The sequence below is a fragment of the Pantherophis guttatus genome, chromosome 15 (assembly GCF_059756535.1).
Source record: "Pantherophis guttatus breed Tessera chromosome 15, ASM5975653v1, whole genome shotgun sequence".
NCBI classification, from domain to species: domain Eukaryota; kingdom Metazoa; phylum Chordata; class Lepidosauria; order Squamata; family Colubridae; genus Pantherophis; species Pantherophis guttatus.
Genome location: NC_142077.1, coordinates 6,095,643 through 6,113,992, shown reverse-complemented (window position 1 = coordinate 6,113,992; position 18,350 = coordinate 6,095,643). Strand labels below are relative to the sequence as shown.

Sequence of the window (18,350 nt, the reverse complement as noted above, 5' to 3'; positions counted from 1 at the left end):
CCGGTTTCCCACAGAAAAGAAAAAACCTGCTGGCTGGGGAATTCTGGGAGTCGAAGCCCACCCATCTTTAAGTGATTTAACACAGATTGATATGCAATTCCATCTCACCATTGCAACTCCTCTGGAGTGTATAGATTAGAACAATGCTGTGTTTGGGAAGGGGGAAAAAAATTGCCTTTGTCCATTTCTAGCAAAATTGCAGCCTTGTCTTGTTTCTCGGCAGGTCTTCCGGGAACAGGCCATCGACGGCGAGACGCTACCACTCTTGACGGAAGAGCATTTACTCAACCACATGGGCTTAAAACTAGGCCCTGCGTTGAAAATAAGGTCACAGGTAAGAAGCTGTCCGAAATGAAATTAAAACGGAAGCCTATGAAAAAAGTCGGCCAAACTATCATACTACGTACATCCATTGGCTACTTCAGGGGTCAGCAAGCTGTGGCTCCGGAGCCGCATGTGGCTCTTTGGACCCTCTGCTGTGGCTCCCTGTCAGGTGATCCCACACTGGCTGGCCCCACCCCTCGTCCTCCCCTCCCAGTCATTCCCCGCCTGGCCTGAGAAGATAAGGGTGACGGCGGGGGATGGAGAAGCGGCCAGGGCAGAGACAGAGAGATACAGAGAGAGCGGGAGAGAGAGAGACATAGAGAGATAGAGAGAGAGCGGGAGAGAGAGAGAGAGACATAGAGAGATAGAGAGCGGGAGAGAGAGAGAGACATAGAGAGATAGAGAGAGCGGGAGAGAGAGAGAGACATAGAGAGATAGAGAGAGAGCGGGAGAGAGAGAGAGAGATACAGAGAGCGGGGGAGAGAGAGAGACATAGATACAGAGAGCGGGGGAGAGAGAGACATAGATACAGAGAGCGGGGGAGAGAGAGACAGAGAGATACAGAGAGGGGGAGAGAGAGAGACAGAGAGATACAGAGAGCGGGGGAGAGAGAGACACATAGATACAGAGAGCGGGGGAGAGAGAGACATAGAGAGATACAGAGAGCGGGGGAGAGAGAGAGACAGAGATACAGAGAGAGCGGGGGAGACAGAGACAGAGAGATAGAGAGAGGGGGAGAGATAGAGAGATATTGAAAGATACAGAGAGAGCAGGAGAGAGAGAGAGCGATACAGAGTGGGGGAGAGAGAGATACAGAGAGAGGGGGAGAGAGAGAGACATAGAGAGATACAGAGAGGGAGGGAGGGGGAGGGAGGGAGGGAGGGGAGAGAGAGAGATGTCAAAAGGATTTTATGGTTCCCGGTGTTTTTTAACAACTGGTTCTCTGTTCTAATGACCAGCTGGGTAGGCGTGGCTTGGGGAGGTCATGTGACTGGTGGAAGTGAGCAACATTGAGTTGGCCACGCCCACCCAGTGGCTCCCGGTGTTTTCTTTTCTGTGGGAAATGGGTCCAAATGGCTCTTTGAGTGCTTAAGGTTGCAGAACCCCTGGACTAGTTGTTTCTGTTTGGAAAAAAGGCAAACCACGGTTGCTGGTTTATCAGCAGTGCTGGTTTATCAGCAAACCTTGCTTTATCAGCAGTTATTCTTTTGGGGAGGATCTCTTCCAAATGCAAACTTTTAGATGTACTCTCTTTCTTTCTTTCTTTCTTTCTTTCTTTCTCTCTCTCTCTCTCTCTCTCTCTCTCTCTCTTTCTTTCTTTCTTTCTTTCTTTCTTTCTTTTATTTTATTTCTATACCGCCCCTCTCCCGAAGGACTCGGGGCGGTGTACAGCCAGGTAAAACACAATACAAATATCACAATTTAAATTTAAACAATTATTACAAGTTGGGCTTTAAACCACGGTTTAATTCTGTGTTCTTCAACCTTGGGGCACAGTTTTGCCAAGGTTGAAAAACACTGGTTTGTAATCCATGTGCTGAGCCATAAACCGCGGTTCATAAACCACAGCGGTTGAGTTGGCACGCTATCTCAAGCCACGACAGCTAGTAAGTTTAGGTTGGTTTTTTTTTTAATTGTTTATATTTATGCTTTTAGTTTAATATTCTTTTGTTTTTCATTCTTTTATTTTTAGGCTGCCCAACAGCCCAAGCTTTTTCACAGCGTCTAATAAAACTTAGCGATATCGAATAAAATCCAACAGAATGCAAATTTAGGAAGCAGCCAAGGCGTTCATTAAAAAAATAAATAAATAGAACAGGGCCCAGTTTAAAATGCTGTTTAAAACCTTGGGCAACAGTCGAGGTGACTTTTAACCCAGTTCACGGCAGAATCTCTCCTCCGAGTTTGCAAACTTTGCAAGAGCCTTAAGCCTGGGAAATCTGGCTTCCAAGTTTTTAGCTGGTCTGGAAAAAGGGGGAGAAATTAACATTTTGCAATGATGCTCTTAACAAAGGAAAGCCAAATTCCCTGAAAGCGGAAATGTAGCTTTGAAGGAAGGCTAAGGTATGATTCCAGCTTCTCTTAGGGCAGTGATGGCTAACCTTTTTGCCATTGCGTGCCAGGAAAGGGGGGCGATGGGGGGTCACACACGCGCGTGCCCATACGCATAGTTCTATGCGACCCATCCACACCCCGCTCACCCTGCGCCTGGCACGCAATGGCCAGGTATGCCCGTTTTTCTTTCTCACCTGGCTCCAGGACCTCTCTAGGCGTCTGGGGAGGGCGAAAACAGCCTTCCCTACCCCTCCAGAGGCCAAAAATGGCCCGTTTGACAACTTTCAGTCCCATCGGAAGCTGAGCTCACTGATGTCTAGTCCATCGTGGTTTAGTTAGCCTATCCTGGTTTAACTAGCGCAGCTTTGTGAAATGAATGGATCCGATCTGGGTTTGCTGACAAAGTGATATAGAGCCCTTTGGGTGTAAAGCTTGTAAGGCCTCCCTTTGTGTCTTAAGACTGAATTTCTGAAGATGCCCCATCCTCCCCAAAATCTTCAAGGCCTTGTGCCCTTTGCCCAGTGCCCCGCAATCCAATTTCTCCTTGTGTGTTGTTGCTGTGAAGTTGTTTTGAGCCAATCACTGCATGCCCAAAAGGGCTTCCTAATTATTTTTGACCTCTTTATTTTGCTTTTTTAAATTCTCTGGCTTCAAAATTGTCCCCGTTCCCCTGCCCCTTTGTGTGTCCCTCTCCCCCCCCCCCAAAAAAACCCCAGACAGATTCCCTTCTCGGCCTGTTTTTAGATCCTGTAGATCTCACAGGATTGCACTGGGTCCCAAGTTCTCCTCCTTTCGATGAATCGGTGTTATTTCCGGCGCAATTGTTCCACAGGGAACAATTGCCCAAAGAACCTATTTATTAGATCCCTCGTAAAGAGGGGGGAAAGTAATAAAGCTGCCCTTATCGTTTTAACATAATAAAACAAATGTGTAGGGCGGGGTGGGGGGAGATGGGCCGGAGAGGAAGGGGAGTCCGCATTGGTAAACAATGTTTATTGCTCTGTGCAGTGGTTTGCAACCATTTCAATTTCCTTGAGGGCCGCATCAGGGTTGTGTTTGACCTGGGGGGGGCGGGGTGGACACGGCCAGGATGGGCATAGCCAGTTTGACGTCACTTGAGTTGGGAGGGTCACCTGTGGTGGCCCAAGCGATCTGCCAGAGAAAATGGGTTCCCGAGCTCCGTTTTCTGCTGCGACAGCCTCCTGCAACCCTCTGCCAGTGAAAACTGAGCTCGGGATGGCTGTGTGCAGCCCTCCCCAGCTCCATTTTCGCTGACAGAGACACTGCAGGCCAGTCCTTCACTGTTTCCTGGGCGGCTCCGCGGGACCAAATCAAAGCACCTCGCGGGTTGGATCCAGCCCCCGGGCTTTGAATTTGACATCCCAGATTTAAAAGGTTCCCCGGCACATACGTGCTAGTCGTTCCCGACTCTAGGGGGCGGTGCTCATCTCCGTTTCAAAGCCGAAGAGCCAGCGCTGTCGGAAGACGTCTCCCTGGTCATGTGACCGGCATGACTAAACGCCAAAGGCGCACGGAACGCTGTTTCCTTCCCACCAAAGGTGGTCCCTATTTTTCTACTTGCATTTTTTAACCTGCTTTCGAACTGCTAGGTTGGCAGAAGCTGGGACAAGTCACGGGAGCTCACCCCGTTACGCGGCAGCACTAGGGATTCGAACCGCCGAACTGCCGACCTTTCGATCGACAAGCTCAGCGTCTTAGCCACTGAGCCACCGCGTCCCACTTTACGACTTTAAAGGCCGTAGTAAATGCCATGTGGACTTCCCCTTAGTACCAGGGCTGTTACTTCTCTGTGCTCTGGAAGAAAGATGTAGACGACGTTGAACTTTCGGAATTTATGTTTGAAATCTTTGCACCCATTAGCTCGGATTTGGGTGTCGCTTTCCCAAATCCTCCCAGGTGCTTCATTTGCTTTTCCTTGCTGCTTTTTCTCCAGGTAGCCAAGAGAGTGGGCCGGGTGTTGTATATGGCCAGCTTCCCGGTGGCTTTCCCACTGCAGCCGCCCGGCCTGCGACCCGCCGATTGCAACCTTCCTCCCGCCGAGCTTCGCCCACCCTCCACCGGCAGCGTGGCCTCGTCCCCTTACGGAGGGCCGCTTCTCCCCAGCCGGGTTTCCCCCAAGCAGGAAAACGGGACCTCTCTCTTGGCGGCTCTGGGCGATGCCCCCAAGCTCCCTTCGTAACCTCTGGATTCTCCGCCGTCGGACATCCCACTGAAGAAGGAAGCTCCCCCACCCCCACCCCAAGAGGCCGCGTGGAAATCTGCTAAAATATTCAAATTGGGGGGGGGGAGGAAATAAACACTCGGCGTGATGGAGTGGGAGGGTTGGATTAGGGAGGGTGGGGGAAGTGCTCCAAAGAAACATTGGAAAGAAGTCACACTTGGAGAAGGAAGCACCGTTCGGCTCTGCAAACCGGCCACGGATGGGGGTTCAGAGGAGCAAGGAAACCCCCTCCTCTTCCTTTTTTGCAGAGGGGGGGGTGGGCGGGAAAAAAACCCCACATCCCTGGCTGGAACCGGTACAGCGTTTCTGTTTTTGGAAGGGGGAGGTCTATGCATCGCTAAGCAGCTTTTGAATTAATACCAAAGACAAGACAAAGTGATCCAGTGTCCAAACTCCACTCCATGTTTCTTCTTCTTTTTTTTTTTTGATTTGGATGGTACGGCACAGCCCAGTCCTGCGTGGGCTGTCTTCTTCCTTTTTCTTTTTTTTGGGGGATTTTCTGTGTCTTATCTTTCGATGTCCATCAGTTGGTTGGTTTGCCCGCTCGCTCGCGTAGTTTCCATCCTGGCCTTCTTTCAGACTCCCCATCTTTTCCGAGGTCGGTAAAAAACGAGGACCCGGATTGTTTTGAGGGCAATGCCCTGCCGACTCTGAAAACGGCTTAAAGGGGGTCGTAAAAGCACCGTGAAGCGGCATATAAGTCTTAAGTGCTGTTTCTATTGCCGCTTAGCAGCGGGTTACCTTTCTGGGAACCGTTGGGAAGGAGACAGAAAGAAAGCAGGAAGGATATTGTGCTTGGGGTGGGGAATGGGGGTACCCCATTGCTCCCGTTCTGGAAGTCTGTCTTTTGTGTGTGCATGTGTGTGTGTGTGTGTGTGTGTGTATGAGCGGCCCTTGGTGCTCCCCGAGCTTGTTTTTCTTGGCAGACGTCTCGTGACCCAGTGAGGTAACGTCATCCAGTGCGGTGAGAGAGGTGATGATCGGTGCCAGGGGTGAAATGTAAAATTTGTTACTACCGGTTCTATGGGCGTGGCTTGGTGGTGGTGGTGGGTAATGTGACTGGGTGGGCGTGACCAACTTTTTTTTTTTTTTTTTAACTTTTCAAAGCATTTTTTTCGAATGCTTTGAAAAGCCTCTCTGCCGATCCGGCAACTCAGCTGGAATCGTCAGAGACTTTTCAAAGCTTTTTTTTTTTTTAACCACCTCTTCCGCCAAGAGGTTGCAGAAAAAAAATGCTTTGAAAAACCTCTGACGATCCCAGCTGAGCCACGCGGGATCATCAGAGGCTTTTTTTTTTTTTTTTTACTTTTCAAAGCATTTTTTCATCGGACGAGATTGTTGAAAAAATGCTTTTAAAAGTTTTTTTTAAAAAGCCTCTGATGATCGTGCGGCTTAGCTGGGCATGGTGGGTGGGGGGGCAGGGATTTTTGCTACCGGTTCTCCAAACCACCCACCGCCTTTGCTACCGGATCGGTCCAAACCGGGAACATTTCACCCCTGATCGGTGCACTGATGATGATACCTAGCTGGGTGATGAAACTCTTGCAAGAAAACCCCCAAGCTCGGAGAGCATCAAGGACCCCACAGTTCCACCCTGAGCTATAAATATTCTCCTCTGTGTGTGTGTGTGCGTGTGTGCATATAATACAGAGGTATGCTCCATTTTAATTGGCTTTTGTGCCCAACGAATGCATTGGTTTTTTTTTTTTTTTTTTAAAGGCAGGGCAACCAGGGTGAGGCTATGAAATTGCACATTTTTCCTGCCATCCACACCCAGGCCTCCCTTGCCAGCTTTCAACCGTGTGTGTTTGTCCAGTTTGGGGGTGAGTGGGGAAAGAATGCAGGGGCCAAACTTTTAAGACACCCCTGTGTCTTGTGTTTTTTTTTCTCTCTTTCTCTCTCTCTTCCCCCCCGGGGGGGGCATTTTCAACAGCAACCCCACACCTAACCCGAGATAGCTCAGTTTGGTACCTTAGCTGCTTGTTCAAAGTTACCCATCACTACTTTTAAGGCTTTTTCCAGCAGTTGGAATGACAATAAAAACAAAAAAAGAGTTCACTCCGTTTATAAAAACGGGCACGGTGTCGGGGTGTGTCCTTCAGAACTTCACATTCCTGGTGTGTGTGTGTCTGTGTATGTGGTGGGGGGGGGGGGGAGAAACCACCTTAAAAAGTCTTGGTGGGGTGATGGGTACACATATCCCAGCTTAGTAGAGGAAAATCCTGGCCTAATGAGCCATCTTGGACCAAAGGGGTTAAGAATGAAATAAATGTTAGTGGTTGTGGGAACCTCACCAGATGGCAATGGAGAGGGACGAGAACAGGTAAGTTGGGGCGTGGAGGGTACAGGTGCTGGGAAGATGGGGGGGCAAAGGCAGGTCTTGAGGCAAGAGCCTTGGTAGTACAGTGGTTTAAAGCACCCTGTTATTAACACAGCTGCCTGCAATTACTGCAGGTTCGAATCTCGCCAAGGCTCAAGGTCGACTCAGCCTTCCATCCTTTTTAAGGTGGGTAAATTGAGGACCCGGTTTGTGGGGGCAATAAGCTGACTTTGTATAAATATACAAAAGGATGAAGGCTATTGCTTAGCACATTGTAAGCCGCCCTGAGTCTCCGGAGAAGGGCGGCATATAAATCAAATTAAAACCAAAAAAAAAAAACCCCAAAGAGCCCCCCCCCCACAGTTGGCCTGCCTGCTGCAGCCCCCATCTTCCCAGCTCCTGCATTTCCCTCCCTCCATCTTTGGCCTCAAGGGGGTGACTGAGGTAGGGAGGGGCAGGCCCTGGATGCCCCCCCCACTCCCAGGTTGGGATGGCCCCTGCCATCTTCCCAAGACCACCTTCCTCTTCTTCTGGGGGGGCTAAATGGAGGTGGGAAGTGGAAGGATGTTAGAAGCTGGAGCTCCTTGCCCAACATCCCTCCTCTTCCCAGCTCCCTCTGGTGCCATGCGTGCGGGCACCGGCAATGGAGGGAATGGGAGGTCCTACAGTGGGGGGGGGCATTGGCAGGCCTAGGGGCAAACGCCTCCCTTGAAAAGCCAGTGAGGACCCTGCCCATTTCTCCCTCCTTTTCGGACCTTCCTTTCCCTGCTGTCTCTTTGCCACCCTGCCCAGCATGGCACCAAGGGAGCTGGGAAGAGAAGAGGTGGGGTGTTGGGCAAGGAGACCCCCCCCCAGCCTGTCTCTTAACATCCTTCCAGTGTTTACCACCTCCTCCAGCAGTTTGGGGGGGGGGGAGAAGAAGAGGAAAGTCTTGGGAAGATGGGGAGGGGGGCACATCCAAGCAGATCTGGGGGAGGGGGGGCACCCAGGGTCTATTCCTCCCTGGTCCCCCCCTTGAGGCCACAGATGGGAGGGGTGGGGGAAATGGGGGGGAGGGGTGGGGGAAATGGGGGGGTCAGGAAAAAAAAAAAACACCCAAGATGGCAGAAAAATCTTTATTAGAACTCAAAAAAACAAATCAACGGTCCACCCCCCACAATTACAGTTTTGGTTTAAAGGTAGCCCAGAGGGGGGCAGTCCCAGAAGGGGGGGTATGTTTACATACCCCCCCCAAGGACCCCCCCTTCCCCCCAAGGCCCCTATTGGGCCAAGATTGATGGTGACTTGAGGGAGGCCTAAGAAGAGATGGGGTACATGTGAGGGGCCACAGAGAACAGCTTGCCAATGTCCTTGGCTTGGAGTGGCCAAAACGCCACCCTGAGAGCCAAGGACACTGGCAGCTGCCCGGCACACCTGCACCCCATCTCTCGGCCTCCCCCAAGTCCCCACCAGCCCTGAGCTTCAACCATGGTAAAAGGCAAGCTGGCGAAAGAGGCCCTGGGATGCCCCAGACCTCTCCGCTAGCCTCCCCATGCCATAGTTGGCTCCTGGCCTTTCTTTCCCCCCCCCCTTCCTGGGCATGACCCACCATGCAAGAGATTTCTCTCTGCACCCCTTGCTAGAAGCAGGCGCACACAAACGTATATTATTCAAAATGAACTTTCCAAGATTTGGAACAAGAGTACGCCGTGCACACCTGCTTAAAACAAGGGGAGGAACTGCAATTTTACCTGGATGGATTTTCTGGCTCACCTGGGAAGAGTGTGGAGAGGGGCCGTGCATTACACCCAACGAACAGAGGCCCTACATAATAAAGGTGTTCAACTTTGACAAGTTTAAGTTGTGTAGACTTTTCTAATTAGAACTGAAGTCCACCCATCTTAAGTTTGCCAAGGCACCGGAGACCCCGACACGAGGGAAGGTTTCAGAGTCGAGGTGCACCCATTGGACGGGAAGGACCTAAAGGACTTATTCTGGGGAGCCCAAATTCTGTGCATCCAAGTTACATGGATCGCAGCTCAAGTTCCTAATGTACAGAAAGATCTGGGAGGAAGACACATCCCCAGAATACACAAAGACACCCCCCCCCCAAATGGATGGACTTTGTCCCCCAGACTTCTCCAGCCACACTGCTAAGCTTCTGGGTACTTAAGTTCAATCAAAAAACTATTTTTAGATTTGTTCCCAGAATACAGAAATAAGCTTGAGAAGTCTGGATTGCATCAGTTGACTTTCCATCTAGACAAGAGGGTTTAACTTTTGATTCCCTTAATTCTACACCCGTTGCCAAACTCTGGGAATTGAAGTTGTCCTATTCAGATGCAGAATGCTAGGTCAAATGGACTTCAATTCTCAGAATTTTTAGCAGGATGATCGTTTTTAACATCAAACCTACCTTGAGAACGTGGGACTTCCATCTCCCAGTTTGGTGAACTTCAATTCCCAGAATTCTCCAGTGCTGGAGAACACCAGAGATTGAACGGCAGCCAATCTGGTACTTAGGGGGGGTCAGGAGAGGACCTCAAATTTCTAGGGTTTTCAAGACTACCATTGCTATAGGGCAAGGGTCTCCAACCTCGGCAACTTTAAGACTTGTGGACTTCTGGGAGTTGAAGTCCACAAGTCTTAAAGTTGCCGAGGTTGGAGACCCCTGCTGTAGGGCATCCTATCGAGATAGGATTATTCCTCTGTGGTGAAGAACTTTCTGAACACAGAATTCAGAAGAATTGGAGACCCACCATCTACGGGACATGGATCCGTCTCCTGGATTGGACTCCAAGCCTCAGAATTCCTAACAGAACTAAGAGTTGGAGGCCCACCAGCAGGGCATGGGACTTCTTCAGAAGAATTGGGGCTCACCACCAAGAGAACACATGGACCTCTCAGTCTCCAAGAATGGTGAACTTCAGTTTCCGGAATTCTCCAATCCATGTGATGGAGAAAGCTGGAATTGCAGCTATCTGGTGCTCTAGGGATGGGGGAAAAATGGGACATCTTAAGATTCTCTAGCCACCATTGCTAAGAATTCTGGGAGCTAAAAAAAAAACCCTCCCTTTGAAAGCTGCATCGTTCAATGGGTGGACTACAGCCCCCCAAAATTCTTAAAATCCCTGCTGCAGAATTCTGGGAGTTGAGTTGGCAGACATCTTGCACCTTCCAATCGGGTGGACTCCCAATTCCCAGAATTCTCAAAAATTCTGAAGAAGAGTTGAAGTCCACCCTTCTAAAAGGCTTTCTGAAAGCAAGAGTTCGAAAATCCAGACATCCCCGGTGGGTGTATATATATACACACGACCTTCTTAGATCAGGGTTTCTCATCCAGAATTCCCCAAACCAACTGGCTGGGGAGTTCTAGGATTTGAAGTCCACACATCTTTAGAATTTAGAATAACAAGAGTTGGAAGGGATCTTGGAGATCTTCTAGTCCAACCCCGCTTCAAGTTGTTAAGGTTGAAAAACCCTGATGCAAGTTCTTCTGATGTCTCAACTCTTGTCCTACCACCTGAACTTGGTCTACAGAATCCTACCAGATAACACTCATGGTCTGGTCTGGTCTGGTCTATTCTATTCTATTTGTTCTGTTCTATTCTATTTGTTTTGTTCTGTTCTGTTCTGTTCTGTTCTACTCTACTCTGTTCTGTTCTACTCTTACTTGTTCTATTCTATTCTATTCTATTCTATTCTATTCTATTCTATTCTATTCTACTCTAAATTCTATTCTATTCTATTCTATTCTACTCTACTCTAAATTCTATTCTATTCTACAAAAGATAAAGGCTGACAACAGCCAAGATTCCTTGAGCCTACCATCCAAAGCTTAAAGCTAGCTGAACTACCTTCATTTCAAATTTATGGCATCCAAATTGATCACTTAAGGGCTCTTGGGCTTCAAGCGTATCTCCATAAACCCCAAAACTCGGTTTTTCAGCCAAGCCAAAGACTTAAAAGAAGTCCCTTCACCTAACTTGCAAATTAGGGAGAGGTCCTGGCTACGCTGGGGATCCACCCACGACTCAACAATAAGGATTTGCTAACTCCTGATCCTACATCTGATCTGTCAGGTGACCTTAAGCGACCTTAAGTGTTTTGGGGAGGGGGTGTCTCAGTTCCTGGTGGGCACCGCACAGCGGGTGGGGAAAAGAAAGGCGTTGTGTAGATCACAATGCAGTGAAAGCCGCAGGGAAAAACGTCGCTCCCATCGGGATCTGGCCGTTTTGCCCGCTGCGGTTTCGGTGCAGCGAGATCTCCAGAAAGAAATCCACAAGAGGCTGTTTTTACAAGCCGAGAAACCACACAAATGTTCCCAATACAGAAATGAAAAAAAAAAGGAAATTGGATGGATTCAATGCACGCCTTGCGCTGCCCAGTCCGACTCTTCCTGATCCGTTTGGTCCAATTTTATATATTTTTTTTAAAATGTCCACTTGGCAGGAAAAGAGCCAAGCCAAAAAAAAAAAAATGCGGTGGGACTTCGGTTTTTTATCATTGCAATCTCCAGCGCTGGACGAGTGGGATTCCTTCCCAGAGGGTGGGTTTAAAAATATATATATATATTTAAAAGTTTTATTTTGAGATGGTTTTAAGAACCCACGTTATTCTAAAGAGGCAGGTTTTTGGGGGGTTTTTTTGCAGCCATCGTGTCTTTTTAGGCTCCCCTGCCGGATGACCAAATTTTCTGGCATGTCCGTCTAGCGCAGAAACGCAGCTGCTGGAACAAGGCAACCTTCCTCGGCCCTCCAAAAGTGGCAACAGCTGTCCAGTTACCCACACACACCCAAAAAAAAAATATCTGTCCATCCATCAGTCTTCATCGGAAAAATCCAAATCTTCCACCACGTCCTCTTCTCCTTGTGCCAGCTGTTGCACCTCTGTCCGAGACAGCGGTTTCCGACGGCTCGGTCGGGGCACGGCCCTCTCGCCTCCTGGAGAAGGAAGGAAAACGGGAATGGGGGTCAATCCAACCTCAATGGGGAGAGGAGGAGGGGGGCACACACACACACACACACAAAAAAGGCAGCTGGGTGCTAATTAATCACCGGTGCTAATTAATGGATCATCTGCAGAGCGCAGGAAAGGGGGACGAGATGGAAATGGCGAGATGGGCAGAGTACAGGTTTAATAATAAGCGGAGCGATAAATAAATGAAGCGCCTGGGGGTGTGTGTTTCGAATGGAGACGGAGGATCAAGGAGAAAAAAATCTTTATTTCCCCCCTCCCCACATTTTGTTTGGGGGTGGGCGGGTGGGCACAACCCTGTAAAAGGAGAGGCTCCCAAAACCCACATGCTAGAAATAAGGGGGGGAAATGGGCTCTTCTCCAAATATTTCCTTTGCAATCTACGGAGGTGAATTTAGAAGCATGCTCTTAAAATGGGCTATGGTATTAATTCTTGAGCGGGTGGAAGGGGGAGTCCTTTTGGGGTTGGGACTCTCCCCCCAAAACCCTCTGGTCTGCCTCTGCATTCTTCGGTTGGAGACCCACTCTCCAGAGCCGATGGCAGACTCAGACAGTGAGGAGGTTGGGGAGGAACATGGGCCAGTCCTGGAGCCTGGGGAGGGCTCTGATGAGGGCTCTGCGTCGGAGGCAGAGAGGGGGCCAGGGCCGTCTGACAGTTGTCAGCTGCCTTCGGAGTCGGGCATCAGTGAGACAGAAGGACAGCTGGAGCCTGTTCCCAACGTGAGCTGCCAGGAGAAGGGAACAGCTAAAGAACAAGGGTCGACTCAGGAGTAAAGCCACAGGTGGATGATGAAGGACCCCCTCCCAGAGGGAAATAAAAGGGGAGCAAAAGGGGAGTGGAGTTTGCAGGAGACAATTAATTCGCTTAATTGATTCGTGACTTTCCGAGAATCCTCGCCAAGTTTTGAAGATATCGGCCTGGCAGCTCTCCAAGCCAGATAAAGTCTGTGACTGTAAATTCTCCCTTGAAAGGCTTTGCTGGATGTGAATGAGAGAGGAATTCACAGTCACTTAATAAAAAGGGTGTTTTTTTGTTGTTGTTGGGAGAAGGAGCCTGCTTCTTCAGCTGAACCTGAAGATCTTCTCATGATGGTCTAGAAATCTAAGTGGGGAGACCTAGAAGTACGGGGGTTTAATCAACCTGCCCACCCCAGAAAGGGGAGGAAAAGGGTGAGAGAGAAGGACCAGGGGAGAAGCCAAAGAACCTTGGGAATGGTTGATGAGCACCAGAATGAACAAGAAACACACCTATGCACACATCCACCATGTCACAGGTTGGGGCTGGAGATCACTTTTAACATCCAATTTTTGAGACGGGACAGGAACATAAATTCTCCCCCATCCAGTGTGAAGCAGGGTGGTGCAGACAGTCTAGATCAGGGGGTCCCCAACCTTTCGGACCCCAAAATTCGTCATAATCCCACGGACCGCTAATACGATCTGCCTAATGACCATCTGGGTGGGCGTGGCTTGGTGGTCATGTGACTGGGTGGGCGTGGCCAACTCGATGTCACTCACGTCGAGGGGTGCTTCACCGGCCGCCCCCTACTCGCCCCTTCCCTGCCTGCTTATTAAAATAAATTCAATAAAAATCAAAAAATCCGATTTAAATAAAAAAAAAATCCAATTTAAATCAAAAAAATCTGATTTTTTTGATTTTTTTGAAAAAAAATCATTGATTTTTATCCACCCTGCTCCTGGGGAGGAGGGCGGTGGGCTGAGAGGTGCAGCTCCACCTGGCTCTACTTCAATCTGATTTCAGGCAGAAATGTTTCTCTCCCCCCCCCTTTTTTTCTTCTTCTCAGAAACGCCAAGACGACGCTGACATTCAGGATTGGCCTAAGCGCAAAACGAGGGTTTGGCCGTGAAATTTGGGACCGGATGACCGTTTCCCTCCAGTCTCAGGATTTTATTCCCCAAAAGCTCCCGATGAAGGGAAGGTTTGGGCCAACTGGAAAACAAAAGCAGGGAAAAGCCAGGAACTGGAACAGCCGTCCGAAAAAGGGAACGGGCTAAACGAGTTTTGGGAGCGAGGGGACTTTTCAACGTTTCGCCAATCCCGGAGAGAAAGCATTTTGAGAGTTGGCACGCGGAGATGCCAAGGGTGCCAGCCGTTGCCCGCTCTGGCCTCTGGCGTCGGTCTATTCTGGGCAACCGGCACCGAGCGCTGGCATGCCAAGCCTCTGCCATCTGCTACTGAGAATTGGGCACCATGCCAGACTCTTTTAGCTGCGGAGCATTTGGGGGGGGGAGAGAGGGGGAAATGGAGGGGAGGGAAGGGAAGGGAGGATGGATGGAGGGATGGGGGTTTGGCTCGGAGGTGCCTCTCCTGCGGTGCAGGGCAAAATTCGAACTCTTAAAAAGTGTTGGATCCTGCAAATAATTTTCTGGAATTACCTGTATATATATATATATATATATATATATATATATATATATACTCTGGAGGGGTTTTGTTTTGGGAGTTTCGGGGCTGAGGGTGGGAATATTCACTGAGACACCCCCGACGATGCCCCTCTCCGGGGGTGAAATGTAAAATTTGTTACTACTGGTTCTGTGGGCGTGGCTTGGTGGTGGGGGGTAATGTGACTGGGTGGGCGTGGCCAACTTTAAAAAAAAAAACAACTTTTCAAAGCATTTTTTCTAATGCTTTGAAAAGCCTCTCTGCCGATCCGGCAACTCAGCTGGGATCGTCAGAGACTTTTCAAAGCATTTTTCTTTTTAACCACCTCTTTGGCCAAGAGGTTGCAGAAAAAAAATGCTTTGAAAAGCCTCTGACGATCCCAGCTGAGCCACGTGGGATCATCAGAGGCTTTTTTTTTTTTTTTACTTTTAAAAGCATTTTTTCGTCGGAAGAGGTTGTAGAAAAAATGCTTTTAAAAGTTAAAAAAAAAAAAGCCTCTGATGATTGTGTGGCTCAGCTAGGCATGGTGGGGGCGGGGGGGCCGCAGGGATTTTTGCTACCGGTTCTCCGAACCACCCGCCACCATCGCTACCAGATCGGGCGATCCAGTCCGAACCGGGAGCATTTCATCCCTGCCCCTCCCCCACCAGCTTTGATCTTGCTTCCAGAACTCCACTAATTCCCTTCGGAGCCCCCCGGGGGCTTCAGAGGCTGGTGTCCCTGGCCTAACAAGCTGGGGGTGGGGGTGGGGGCTGGAGGATTTGCCCTCCCAAGCATAGTCCTTGACTTACAACTTAGTGACCGTTCGAAGTTACGACGACACTGAAAAGGGGAAACGAATGGCCGTTTTTTCACATGACCACTGCAGGTTTCCCACGGTGACGTGATCAAAATTCAAGGCGCTTGGCAACTGGCATGTACTTATGACGGTTGCATCATCCCAGGATCACCATTTGTGACTTTTACAGTCTGCTTCACAGAAGCAAAATCAGCGGGAGGGGATGGGGGGGGAGCCACATTCGCTTAATGGCCACATGAATCGCTTAACAGCTGCGGCGATTTGCTTAACAACTGTGGCAAAAAACGGCTGTAAACCGGGGCAAAGCTCACTTAATAACCGCCCTGCTTAGCAAGGGTAGGTTTGGGCTCGATTGTGGTCATATGTTGACGACTATCTGTAGCAGCTGTTCCTCCTCCTTCTACCAAGGCAGGCCTGGCATTTAGGATCTAGGGATGTTTGGGCAGTGAACAGAAGAATGTCAGCTGTACTTGCAAAAAAAAAAATATTAAAAATGAAATGTGGAGCAGCTACTACCCTGGGCTACAACTCGCCACGGGACAATTCAACAAATACACAAGTTAAAATGAATTTCAACGGGACCGTGGCCGATAATAATAAAATAAAGCCAATCCAGAATACAAGTTACACTAATTCCTATGAAAACATAGTCGCCAAAAATAAAAGGAACCGAATGAAATGATTACTAGAGTTTTGAATTGTCCTGCGGCGCATTGGCCATAGCGAACCCCAGCTATACCCAGAGGTGGGCTTCCCATAAGTCAGGGATCGGTAATCTTAAACACTCAAAGAGTCACAAATATCCTAACTGGAAACCCCGCGTTCAATTTTGGAGCCAACCGGAAGTCCAGTTCCCCCACCATAGAGTCTCCTCCTAGCGCGGCCTCCTTTTTCCTCCACCTGTCCTAACCGAAAGCCCTATCAATTGTGGAGCCGACCGGCGACAAGGAGCTGCAGCAGAGGGATGAAAGAGCCACATGCGGCTCCAGAGCCACATGCGGCTCCAGAGCCACACGGATTGCCAACTCCTGTCATAAGTTCACAACCGGTTCGCCTAGTGCAAAACTGAAAATGTCAGCGTGTGTGCGCGCGGCTTCAAACACATGGTGATTTCATGCGTGTGGCTTGCAGGGCACCTTCTCGGACAGCCGCGGTTGAGTAGAGCAGGCGAGGCGCGGGAATCAGCTGGGTTGCATGGGCGGGGCAAGGGAGCCAGAGAGTGAGATATATAGGATGGGACAGCGCCGGGTTGGGTGGACAGGCCCAGCCGGTGGTTGGAACTACCGGTTCGGCCTGAACTGGACCGAACCGGCAGCAGCTCACCCCTGGCTGTACCTGAATGGGTGGGGGTCTTGTTGCTTTTGTTTTTCTCTAATGTTCAAGAGAAATTTAAAGATTATCTTGGGGGGTTTCAGGAACTCTGTAAGGGACGGCCTGATCCCCTTCCATGCTGCACATGGAAAGCTGCAAGGAAGCCTCTTAATTCTTTACCATCTGAGTCACTCAGGTTCTCTTCGTCTCCTTCCTCTCCCTCATCGTCCACTTCGTATTGTCCTTCATCCTCCTCTTCCTCCTCCTCACTGCTGCTCACGGAAACACGGTCTGCAGCCCCCTTCTTGTCTTTCCCTGCACCCAGGAAACAAAAACGGTCCTACGTAAACCAAGTTTCTCAAATTGCAGCCATAGCTCAGTGAAATCACATCCACTATCCTAGGCTTCTTCAGACAGCAAGCATGCATTTTGCTGCCTATTGGGAGACTAATATAGATCTAGTTTGCACTGATTGGTCTTCATCAGTTAGCCACACCCTTACCGTATGTTCCCTCCCCGTAGAAGCTAAGTATTTGCTTTCTTCTCTTATCGTAGGTTTTTGTATGTATTTTTCTTCAACTGGGTATTTTCCTACGTAAACCAAGTTTCTGTAAACATACATACATACATACATACATACATACATACATACATATATACATATATGTATGTATGTATGTATGTATGTATGTATGTATGTATGTAGGTCTTTAGTTATTCGGGTTTTCTCCCGCATAAAATTTGAGGTTTCTTGGCAACGTTTCGACGAAGTTGCCAAGAAACCTCCAATTTTACGCGGGAGAAAACCCGAATAACCAAAGACCTACATACAAACACCCGCAAAAACCTCAGTATATATATATATACACACATATACATATACATATACATTATATATATATATATATATATATATATATACATTATATATTATATATACATTATATATATATCTTTTTCTTTTTCGTAGGCTTTTATGTGCATATTCTTTCTAGCCAGGTTTTACCTACGTAAACTAAGTTGTTCTACAGCCCTGGTTCTGTGAAATCTCATTCACAAGTTCTTGGGTAGAGAGAATATGCACATAAAAGCCTATGAAAAAAGAAAAAAGATATATATATATATATATTTGAGAAACAACAGCGTTAGTGCCTGCAATTGCTTTAAATAAAGGTACGATTTATTGCAACCTGAAGCTTGTGTCCAATTGAGCATTGGGGAAAAGCTGCACATAGGAGATGTGGCTCCCCAGATTTTTATTTCAACATTTTCCTACCTTTTCTCAGTTAGAAAAGGCAGGAAATTGAACCCCAACACCTTCCACGCCCAGCCAGCAAAGCAGGAGTTGAAATTAATCAAGCCACGATTGCAGCCGACGGCTAAATCAGAGCACCGTAAACCTTTTAACATGGAGATTATAACCTGTGAGTTGCTTTCAATTTTCTCCTGATTGTGGAGTCCCCTTACATAAATGTGACATCGTTATATATATTTTTAAATTTATTTTTATTCTGTCGATATAGCCGCCTATCTCATACCAGTCACTACAGACAGAAAAACGGGGTTACAAGATTGGAAAGAACAGAATTGCCAAGAAGCAGATTCGAAGATTAGTTCTCCGCGTCGGTTCTGGTTTTAGTTTAAAAAACACAGAAAAAGCAAGTTTCCAGTCCTTATGAAATGTGTACACCAAAGAAAGGGAGGCCAGAAAAGGTTTGTCAAAAAGGAAAGTGATAAAATGCCCCCAGCCCTTGAGAAATAAAGCTCTAAGGACACCTAAACCAATTTCCGAACTTCTTAGGGACTAGATGCTTATTTTGTCCTATTTTTAAAAACTAGGAGGGGGAGGGAAACGGCCTCTTGGATCAGGTTCTGTTCTTCCACCTTGGCCAAGAAAGAGAAAAAAAAATGGACACCAAGACCCTGCGGATTATTTATG

General features: G+C 48.5%; 2 protein-coding genes across 3 annotated transcripts in view; one reads left to right on the top strand and one right to left on the bottom strand.

The window, feature by feature from the left end:
• SAMD11 (sterile alpha motif domain containing 11) overlaps nt 1-6,694 on the top strand; it is a 109,510-nt gene extending 102,816 nt beyond the window's left edge. For both annotated transcript variants that reach the window (XM_087878893.1, XM_087878892.1), the window contains exons 12-13: nt 224-334; nt 4,334-6,694. In XM_087878893.1, the coding sequence (XP_087735019.1) occupies nt 224-334; nt 4,334-4,579 (357 nt within the window). In that variant the 3' untranslated portion in view covers nt 4,580-6,694. The remainder of the gene's footprint in view (nt 1-223; nt 335-4,333) is intronic.
• Nucleotides 6,695-8,042: 1,348 nt separating this feature from the next.
• The window catches only part of NOC2L (NOC2 like nucleolar associated transcriptional repressor), a 59,252-nt gene continuing 48,944 nt past the window's right edge, over nt 8,043-18,350 (bottom strand). Inside the window, exons 18-19 of the mRNA XM_060694173.2 lie at nt 16,592-16,726; nt 8,043-11,863 (exon numbers count right to left, since the gene is read on the bottom strand). Of these exons, the coding sequence (XP_060550156.2) occupies nt 11,742-11,863; nt 16,592-16,726 (257 nt within the window). The 3' untranslated portion in view covers nt 8,043-11,741. The remainder of the gene's footprint in view (nt 11,864-16,591; nt 16,727-18,350) is intronic.